A 10,892-nucleotide genomic window follows, 5' to 3' on the forward strand; every position below is an offset into this window, starting at 1 on the left:
CAGATCAAAAGACAAAAAAGGAGGGTAGGGTTGTGCATAAGCTGAATCATAGAGAAAATATTTCCAATAGATATGGGAAGGACTTATTGAGGCAGTGTTTGTGCACACATATACACAATATTGACTTCAGAAGTCTTCACAAGCATTTGGGCATCTCTGAAAGATTGCATATACACTCAAGTTTTTGGGACCCTCATCCTCTTAATCAGGCGATCAGTGAACTGAGATGAGTCACAAACAAAAGGTGGAGCTATCCAGCACCTATTGGGGGCTGTGTCATATGACTGGTTGGACCAAAAGCAACCTTCAGGGATGATGGGAATTGTGGTTTAGCAACTTCTGGAGGGCCACAGGTTCATCAACCACGGTCTAAAGAGTAGTGATGGGGCGACTCTCTTAAATGTCTTAAACTACCTAACTGCACCATGAAGGATCCAGAATAGAGTGTTTTCAATAGTCATAGCTTGGTTGTAGAAAGTCTGTTCCTGAAGAGACTCATCAAAGGTCAATGCTGTGGAACTTCTCAGGATCAGTGCAGACCCTTTTGATCAAGTATAAGCCAAATGTCTGTCCCACTGAATGAATATTTGTTAGTACATGTTAGATGTGGACCTTTCCAGTTCATGTCCAAGATTTGCTGTTCTGTGGCCCTACTTGGAGGTGCACAAGTTCCTTGATTCAATACTGTCTTTGACCTGTGCTGGGAGGGAAGCAGGTACACTGACTGGTATCAGTTTTTCAATATCTCAGACAAGGGATATTCCCAGCCCAACCTGAAGATACCTGGGATTGCACCTGGGACCCTTTTCAGGCAGAGCAGATGCTCTAACCACTGAGCTACGACCCTTCCCCTAAATGAAAGATCAACGGGAATATGTGTAAACACTGCACAAGGAAATCAGGATGAATGTTCATTGTCATATAACTGCCTGTCAATGAATTCAAATGAATGTTCAACAGATACCATAGAGTCTAACCTCTGCACAAGCTTGTGCAAGTAAATTGAGATGAGTGCTGAATAAACAAGTCTTATCTGGAGGAGTCCCCATAAGTTTGTGTTCCTGCTGCTACTGCTGCTGGGCCTGAGTTCCCAGCGCTGCCCATCTCCAAATCAACACCTCTCTCAAAAATAAGAAAAAAAGGAAATGGTTCTCTTATTTCTTCTTGACTTTGCATGACTAACTCAGCATGCAGTGATGACTTTGGGGGTTACAATGAAGGGTCAAGCCATACTTGATCAAACAGCAGGGCTGACATGACAGCAGGACAGAAGGGAAGACACCTCCTTGTTAACAACCCAGAGCTAATGAACCTTTTCCTCATTGCCTAAATGGGCATAAATAAATATACATACTCTGCGGGGGGGGGGGCAGGGGGAACACTGGTTTTGAAAAACAGGAGTCCCAAAAGAGCATCATGCCCCAATGAAGGGAGTGGTGACTATCCCAGATGGGACCAGAAGGTCCTGCCCCCACAGCTGCCCATTCTTACCCGTGCCATTGACATGGAAATGAGGACAAATTGATGGGAGACATTTCCATTGTAATGGATCTGTGGAAGGCAGGCCCACCCAGCCAGCCACCCACTGCCAGAATTATCCATCCTCCTCCTGCTGCCTGGAGGAAATGCTTGCAATGGATCACAGCACCAGGCCCTGGCTAATAAGATTAAACGGGCCATAAATAGCCCTTAGTAGAGTGGAACAGCTCCCACATTCCTATCCTTGTCCTGAGGCTTGCTTTACCTTTTTCAGAAAAAAACTTATGAAAGTGGCAGGATATCTGAACATAGCCTATAGTTCAGATATGATTAATTAATTAACCTGTCCTTCACCATAAGACCCCAGGGTGGATTACAGCAAAAAAATATAATACAACAAAACAAATAAAATAATCCCATGTTTTCAGTCTGACTGGATTTCTCCTGCAACTTGAGATTTGTTGTTCAGTGAATATCTTTTTAATAAGCATGTGAGTTCACAAATTTTAAACATTAAAAACAGGGTTGCTCATAATAAGTCCTCAGAGGAAAATATCCACAGTGCCAATGCCACATACCGGTACATTTGAATTACAGAATTCATTGTGAGGAGCAATGCAGTTGCAGAAAGACATGAGTAAGTGATGTGTAGTAAGGGCTGGAGGTCATGAATAGAGGTCACAAAGAACAGACAGGTAGACATGCATGGCAGAGATTCTATCCTCATGACAGAGATATTTTTTACAAGCAGTGTAATCATAACTTGCATGAAGACAGTATACAAGTATGTGCATCAAGCATCCAGCCAGATAAAAGGGTATTTCAATTATATATTAGTGTTCAGCAGATATAGAACTCTAAACATGCAGCCAGTGCCTTTGAATAAAGATCATTTACTAGATAATCCATTTTCACTTTGTAGAGGGCCTGTCATTGCGGCAAACCTGTGCTTTAGATTCTCCCATTTCAGTCTCAAGTGATATTCTATAGAACCAGCTTCTTTCAGAATTCCTCCAAGCTCCTCTACATATGAGGCATCCATTGCTGCTCTCTCACTTTATTTACAAAAAATAAAAATAAAAATCGGTAGTTAATATAAAGCTACAAATTAACTTTAATTTTTACTGATGTCTGCTGGAACCTACTCATTCTGTAAACATTTCTGCAATAATAATGTAAACATGCAACAGGAGCTATATATACTGGTATGTGTCTCATTTTTTAGGTATATTTTTGTATTTAAAATATTCCTAATTCACAGAATAAATAATTGTAGACCCTATATAAAATATAGTTACTTGTAATGTCAATATGTAGGGAGATCAGAACAAAATAATTATTTTAATTTCAAAGTAATTATATTATGAAGTGTCACTAACAGAGGATAGGTCTACACATAAAGCGAAGAGCAAATGTCAAACACTGAAGTTGTTCCAGATAAGGAACAATAGTTTGTTGGTTTAATGTTTTAATTAATAAAAATTTCACAAATACCACTTTGAAATTATCAACAACTTAGCTGAATATTTGTTACACCAGCTGGATAAATACTATAAAAAATAAATTAATAAAACAGTATACTTGCCTTAAAATATGAACATATTTTGATAGTAGAATATTTATTTCTTTGCTTGTATCTGTTAATATAAATATTTGTTTTAGTAAAAAGTAGATGTAAAGGTTAATTAAGTGATATTTATTACGTATATAATTTTATATACGTCACCATTCAAAACTTTTTCTAGGGCTTCAGTTTTGAGAACTGCCTGGGAGCTTTCAGAAAGAGACAAATCCATTTTCTCAAAAGAAGACATTTGTGGATTTTCTGAAGATTCATTCTGTCAACAGAAAACAAACAATGGAAAGCTGGAATAATTTTTCAGCCTTGCAGAACTGTGCACATACTTTTTTTTCACACCACACTTATCACATAATATGTGACTGTATGTGTCATAGAAAGGCATTTTTGGAAAAGAAAAAGAACCCAAACAGAAACTGCAATCATTTTACATTTAAAAAATAAAAATAGCTATTTAAAACTGCTCACCTTTTCTTCCTTTTTACGTTTTTTTCTATTTTCATCAGACTTTACTGGGTTACTTGTCATTGTTACCTAATAAAAAATGCAATGTCATATTTGATAAACAATATTTTTTTCCTGTGAAGGTATTGCAAGATGTAACTGCAAAATAATATCACAGTGCTGTCCTTACTTTAAGAAAACTAGACAGAAACTTTAAAAAGCAGGGACAAAATAACTTGCATAGCGACCAGTCCCAAGGTCTGTATTCAGGCAACAATTTTTATTTTACATGAATGGCACTGTTAACAGTTGTACAATTGTTTCCTAGAACCTATCACCCATCACTCACTGGAAACATTACAGTTTGAAACATGGAATAGATCAAAAGCAAGGAAAAACAAGAACCGCTGTTTAGGAAAAGAGTGAAATGGTATTTATTTGGAAATGAGGTTTGGCAGCTCTACTTAAACATATTGGCCCATCAATACTGAGAGGTTGAGCAGATCTAATCGGTGTATTTCATTGTGATGACCACCGTATGTTTCATATTTTCATCTGAATGTGCAGTCAAAGGAGTACAGCAGAGCTTTCCAAACTGTGTTGCGACACGTGTGTCGATTGCAGTGTGTAATTTTGTCATGCGAACGCTCCCCGCGCTCTTCCCAGGGCAAGAAAGGGGTTAGTTTAAGTTCTGGTTTGCTAGTGAAACTAATCATGAGGGGAAAATGAATCCCTCATCGACATGGACAAACGCGCGCTCTCCTCCTTATTAAATGTAAACACCCTCTAATGGACACCCTTTAACTTTTATCATCTTTATATGCGTGCGTGTGTTTCCACACGCTCCCTCCGTCCCTCGTGTGAATGCACCCCATGGGCAGTTTTCCCGCATTTTCGCCCCCTCATCACCTCACACCTCCCTTAAATGTGGTGGTGGAGAAAGAGAGAAGACTTCTCTGCGCATCCCCGCTTCCGAGCATGCGCATGGGCGGAGCGAGGGGGGCACGCGCCGCAGGGTTCAGCTACCCCCTCCCTCCTCAAAAATTTTCTGATGACCGTTAACGATCGGCTCGTGCTCAGGGAGTTTTGGCGGGAAGCGCGTGTCGTGTTTGCTCTCCTCAGCTCGGGAGAGAGAAGTCGAAGCGGAATAACGGTACAAATTGTCTTTAAGAGAGTTTATTTTGTAGGCAGCAAGCACGTTTGAGGCAGGCTTCCTGTATAGAAACTATGAAAAAAGTTGTGAGCCCTCCCTCAGAGCCAACTCAGGTCTCCTTTTATCCTGGAAGTTTATATATAATTACCTTGTTCACAAAAGCTTATTTAAAGTCTTACTCATACTCAAAGTCAGTCCGTTGAAGTGAATGGAGATGACTAACTTTTCCAGTTCTGTGAAGAATTTAGTGGGATGCAACCCAAAAACAGGTAGCCATGTTGACTCATTTGAGAAAGGAGAAGGCACAACAATAAAGTAATACTGAGGACCAACTTTTATCAGGACAGCTTATGGGTTACAGTATTTATCCTTCAGCGACTTTTGAAGGTGTATTTATCCAATATGAAACTCCCAGTTTGTTTGGCTGTCATTTAAAAAGCACAGAAGCAACATGCTGTCCGTTCAATTTGTTGCACCACATAAAACACCTATTTTCTCATAATTGCCACATACACAAAACTGCACACTGCTCCATATTCTTAATTGAGGATCACTCCTTGCAGATTCTGTTTTCAGAATTACAAGAAGAACAAATTAGAATCAACTCATTCAAAGCAGGCTACTGTAGTTATTTTTGTTTACCACATTTATATCCTAGCTTTGCTCTCCTCCAAAGATAATCTCCCTCTCCCCAGTTTATCCTCACAATAACCCTGTGAGGTGGGCTAAACTGAGATACAATGACTGGCCCAAAATCACTCAGTGAGTATCATGACTGAGTTCAAATTTGAACCCTTGGCCTCCCAGGTCCTAGTCTAACAAACTGCTACACCCTGCAACAACCCATTTGTGCTTACAAGTTTATTGTCAGAGCTGTAACAAGAACATGTGTTAATGGTGTAGAATTCACCATGTTTATGTATGTTTATTGTGTGGGGAATCATATCTGTGTTACTAGATTTTGCAAGCTGGGAATTCATGTGCCTGTTATTCCAGATTAATCCACACACAGATTGAAAGTGTGTTTGTGGCATGTTACTCAGCTTCTAAATCTTTCCAGAAACAAATGAAAATTGCAGAAGACAGAAGTACTGTATAAGAGACCAGTACAGAAGTATTTCTTAGTTTTAAATGTTGCATAATAATTACTTTTTCCTACCAGCAGGTGGCTTCTTCACTGAAACTTCTGTGTACTGACACCTCAATTGTTGAGGGATACCCTTGAGGTGACTGCAGCTCCATTTCTGGAAAATGAGTTAAGATAGATGCAAGACAGTTTGCAGAAACCTGTGAGTGGAGAAATAAATCATGCGTTAAACAATCAGAAAAGGTTTCTGACACAGAGCTAGGACTGCCAGCTTCTGAAGTGAAACATTTGGAGTCAATGCTCAATCCCAGGCATTTCCATCCACAACCTCTTTTCAATGTCAGAATGCAGCTCATGGGCAAGTAAAAAGCGTTATTGAGCAGGGTCAGAGTGCACAAACTTTCCTGATCAAGGAATGTGACTACCAAGCAAGCATCAGCTCCATCACCACCCTTGAGAAATAAGTTACTCGTGAAAAAATGAGACACAGCTACTGAGTGAGTATTTTAAGGAATTTGGTTCTCAAGTTTAGGAATAATGAGAAAAGATTAAGGATGGAGGCATATGCTACAATCCTAAATCATGTTTATGTAGCTCTTCCATCTTGTGCAGTCATTAGATTATTAAATGTTTAAATTTATTTCCCCTTTTTCATGAAAGTTCAGTAAAATAGGAAGGAACATAAGGCACTGCATTACATGAGTCGTCAGACCATTGAGCTATCTAGCTCAGGACTGTCTGTGGGTGGTGGACTTCATGCTAGCAGGATCGCCTTTGTTTTTGGAGACACACCAACTACATTTAGAATTATAGAATTTGGAGGCCAGGGATTTGATATGAGTGGCAGAAATGAACTGACATGACAGTCGTTCTATACACAAACCCACGTCTGGTTACCTCCTCCACTTTAAGTTTTCTTCTTTTCAGTAGTAATATTTTTTGTTGTTGTCGTTTTGGGTTTTTTTTTGGGGGGGGGGTCATTTTGTTGTTACTGTTATTCAGCAATTGGAAGTCAGAAATCCTTCCCTATCTATGATCTCTTCTGCCCATCCTGGTCTACTGCAATGCCTAACAGCAGCTCTCCAGTGTTTCATTGGAGATACAATAATCTTTCCCAACCCTGCCTGGAAATGCCAGTGAGTGATATAGTATATCCCCAAATGCCATTCTGCTCCAATACCATCAGGCTCCTGTGAATTCCTTCCCAGGTGCATTGTGTCAGTATTGGTCAGTGAGTGGTAAACAATGAGCTTTTGGATCCAGGTACCAGAATTGTATCATAAGGCTCTTGAAAAACAACCCTGACCTAAATGTTACATTCCATTTTATATGTTGGATCAGGATTTTCTGGCAACAAACTACTACTGCTTCATTACAGAATATGTAAGCAAAATCATTCTAGGTTGGGACATTCTTGTATTCTCTGATACTCTGGACCAAGTATTTCATATTAGTTTCAAAACATTTTACTTCTGGGCAGATGGGACATGCTTCTGATGTGAGTTTACTGGTGTCTGCTGTGGCCAGCCATGTGAAGAGAGAACACATCTCTTATTCAAACTCAGTAGTATTCTGCACACCTGAGGGCAATGTTGGCTTGAAGGGACAAATACAATTTCCATGGAAGGATCTTCTGACATGCAGCACCCCCTGCTGACCCTTTGGGGAATGTTCAAGAGTAAGGAAATTAATTAAAGCGCTGCCACTAAAAATGCAGAAAGTTGGAGGGGACACAATTCTTTCAGTCCCGTATATGGAATGTAGGGAAATTGCTCATTTACATATCCAGCCAGCACAATCATGGCATTCTTTTCACCTCCTCTAAAGACACTGAGGAGTGCTTTCCTATCAGTGCTTTCCTATCAGAGTGTTCCCTTTCTGTCACTATTGCACAACCTTCACAGTTCTGCTTCCTGCTGTTACCTTTGTTTAATCATTTGTTCAATGTTTCTTCAAGACCTTTAGTGAGATATATTTGCAGTTTTAAAGCATTTGGATTTATACCCCATTCTGTCAACAATGATCCTGGGCAGTCGGCACTAGTCATGGTGTAGTGTAGTCATGGTGTAGTGTAGTGTACAGGTTAAGAAAATGTACCAAAATTTGGGAAAGTTGAAGTTCAAATCTTTATTCCGCCAGAGGCAAGCCATTATCTCTAAGCCCCTGCCCCCATATGTAGCATGGAGGGGGGAATAATATATACATAATTTATAGTACTGTTTTCATTATTACTAAGGTAGTAATAATACTGAACATTGTTAGGATTATAGGATGCTATCTTATACCAAATCAGACCATTGGTCCATCTAGCTCAGTATTGTCTATATTGGCTGGCAGTCGGTCTCCAGAGTTTTAGACAACAGTCTTTTTCTAAGTCCTACCAGGAGTTGCTGGAGATTGAAGTCTCAGGTGATAAATTTATTAGTCTTTAAGAAACCAGGAGACTTTTAATTGTTCTTACTGAATGTGTTAAATGTTTGATTAAACTACCACTGTTTAATAAGGACACAAAAATGTATCCTACGAGTGATTTAATCTCTAGTTTAAGCATTTCCTTTCATAACCACTAGATGGTGCGCTTGTGCTTCCAACAGTTAATTACCTGGTTGTGATGGTCCCTATAGAACAGTCACTGAGAAAAGCAAAACTGCCTTGGACGCATGTGCATTAGTTAGTGGTGAACCTCAGGCAGGGCCATCTTGCACATGAGACAAGGTAAGGAAGTTGTCTCAGGCTGCAGATTTGGTCTCCGAGGAGTGTACCTCATCTTTGCCACCTCCCCCAGGCCCACCTATTGCCTCTTCATCCGGGCTCTCCTGCAGCTGCCCTCTGCCTGCTCCAGGGAGCGCTGCAGAGGAGGAGGAGGCGGAGGGAGTGCAGTGGAAGGGGAAGCAGCAGCAGGTGTGGGGAGGCATTTTCTGTTTTGCCTGAAGTGAGAAACATCCTAGGCTGACCCTGGCCTTGGGACAAGTTTTGTCTGAAAGACTGCTTTCAGTACAAACATGTTTGACCACTTAGGTCAGTAGTGGGGAACCTCAGACCCAGTGCTTCAATTTGACTCTAGGCCAGGGGTCAGCAAACTTTTTCAGCAGGGGGCTGGTCCACTGTCCCTCAGACCTTGTGGGGGGCCGGACTATTTTTTTGGGGGGGGAATGAACAAATTCCTATGCCCCACAAATAACCCAGAGATGCATTTTAAATAAAATGTAAAAACACGCTGATTCCCAGACCATCCGCAGGCTGGATTGAGAAGGCAATTGGGCCGGATCCGGCCCCCAGGCCTTAGTTTGCCTACCCATGCTCTAGGCTCTATCTGGCCCACAGACATTTATATTAATTGTTTTGTCCATTTTTCCTTCTGATCATGCCTAGTTTGTCTGTCCATTGGCATGTGCACCCTCCCAAAAGATTGCCCAGAATAAAATACAGTTTTCCATCTGAAAATGTTCTTTGCTCCTGATTCAGTAAAGGTTCTTTACTCTTAATGGTGGCATCATGCTCTACAGATCATTGGAGTGGGCGTTTTCCATGTTTGCCATCAGTTGTTTTACATTTGTCCAGGCATTTCCTGACCTCCAAGATCAAATTTTTCACTTCTGTATTTCTGCCACTACATTTTACTATGTTTTTATGATGTGTTTAACACTTTTGTACCTTGTTATGTTTTATTATGTATTGTGAACCCTTAGGTTTTTAATAGTAAAGGGTCTAGAAATTTTCTAAATGAATAAATAATATTCTAATCATGCTAAACTTAGGGTGACTCAATTGCTGGATTGGAGACTGTCTATTGCTGTATATATGAGTCAGTTAACATGGTTGGATTTATTATGGCATAAGCTTTTTCGGGGACAGAGCCCACCTCAGGATGCTCTCCTAGTTTGTAGGTATCAAACTATGAGGACATAGAGAAAAGTTTTGTTTCCTGTCTCCCAAATGAGAAAAAACTGCCAAGCAATGTATGATATATCAATGGTATGTAGTGTACTAATGAAGATCAGATCTGACCATATTAGGTGTGATATACTCCATATAGGTGGCCCCTGATGATAAATTGGCATAGCAAGTTGAATAGTGTAAATTGAATGGTCCTAAAGAGGGACAATTGCTTTCTCAGGTAGGCAAGCTGCTCCCAGACTTGGTGTGAAATTTGCTGGCAAGTTATAATTCAGCAGCTGTAGGCTGGAGTCTCTCTTTGAAGGAGAACAAATAATTGTTGAAGAATGATACATAATGTCTCCCAATTTACATCACAATAATATTGTGATCCTCCACACACCTTCTCAAATAAGATAAAGATTGCAGTCTAAAATAGTTTAAAATCATAGATTCATATTTTAAAAACTATCCAAAAGCCACAGCAGAGCAAGACCTTTATTAGTAGCAACTGAAATGTCATAAAATATGGTTTGCATGGTTTTATGTACTATTGTAAACCAATTTGATACTTTCCTATGAAATAGCAGTAGTATATAAATATTTTTTATAAGTAAATAAAATAAAAGTATGTAATCTTCTCCAGTGCTTTTTTTCAGGCTGGTTGTCAAGCAAACCTACAAAAAGGTTTGGAAAGAGGTAGCTGGGCATGATGGAGAAGGCCCAAAGACTGCAGCCTGTAAACATCTTAAGATGGAGTACAGGATATGTCATGCAGACTTAATTTGCTTAGCTCACACCAATTTGCTTCAATGGCAACTGGGACAAAAAAAACCCCACAACAGTGAATAACAAATAATGCATTATTATCATCAGGATAAACACTATTTTAAAATGTCTTGTCCTTTAAGGTGCTTCAAGCTTGTGTTTCTGCTGTAATAATAGATATAAAAACTCAGTCTAGAATCTGGCTGAATACTTTTATTTACTGTAGCACTTAATTGAAGTTAGTTCAGGATGCAGCAGGGATTGTCCATCTTAGATGCTTGTTGGTTCAGTGAGAAAATTTTAGACACTATATTCAGTGCTCTTGCAGCTACTTCCCTTTATATGGTGATACGTGTATCTTCACATTCTTCAAAATATGGGTAAATGTGCTGCATTTGGGGCCCGTCTGGCTGATTCTGAGGCCCTTGACTTCTTTCCCAAGAACTTGTCTGATGGCAACAGTGCTTTTAAGCTCCTCCCCTCATAACCAAGCCATGGAAACCCTC

At 39.9% G+C, this 10,892-nt stretch overlaps 1 protein-coding gene and 1 long non-coding RNA gene across 3 annotated transcripts in view; one reads left to right on the forward strand and one right to left on the reverse strand.

Moving 5' to 3' along the window:
* Positions 1-1,936: 1,936 nt before the first annotated feature.
* Positions 1,937-5,907, reverse strand: TEX12 (testis expressed 12). 2 transcript variants are annotated; one of them, XM_053401990.1, is made up of 5 exons: positions 5,815-5,907; positions 3,527-3,592; positions 3,206-3,317; positions 3,065-3,116; positions 1,937-2,534 (listed from the first exon to the last, which is right to left on the reverse strand). In XM_053401990.1, exons 2-5 carry the CDS (start codon positions 3,584-3,586, stop codon positions 2,369-2,371), a joined length of 390 nt encoding a protein of 129 aa, XP_053257965.1. In that variant the 5' UTR covers positions 3,587-3,592; positions 5,815-5,907; the 3' UTR covers positions 1,937-2,368. The 2 variants fall into 2 exon arrangements, with proteins under 2 accessions (XP_053257965.1, XP_053257959.1); XM_053401984.1 differs by lacking the exon at positions 5,815-5,907 and adding an exon at positions 4,412-4,488.
* LOC128420398 (uncharacterized) overlaps positions 4,514-10,892 on the forward strand; it is a 75,480-nt gene continuing 69,101 nt past the window's right edge. Inside the window, exons 1-2 of the long non-coding RNA XR_008332017.1 lie at positions 4,514-4,655; positions 5,818-6,239. This is a non-coding gene — a long non-coding RNA (uncharacterized LOC128420398). The remainder of the gene's footprint in view (positions 4,656-5,817; positions 6,240-10,892) is intronic.

Source organism: Podarcis raffonei, chromosome 1, assembly GCF_027172205.1.
Source record: "Podarcis raffonei isolate rPodRaf1 chromosome 1, rPodRaf1.pri, whole genome shotgun sequence".
Lineage (NCBI taxonomy): Eukaryota > Metazoa > Chordata > Lepidosauria > Squamata > Lacertidae > Podarcis > Podarcis raffonei.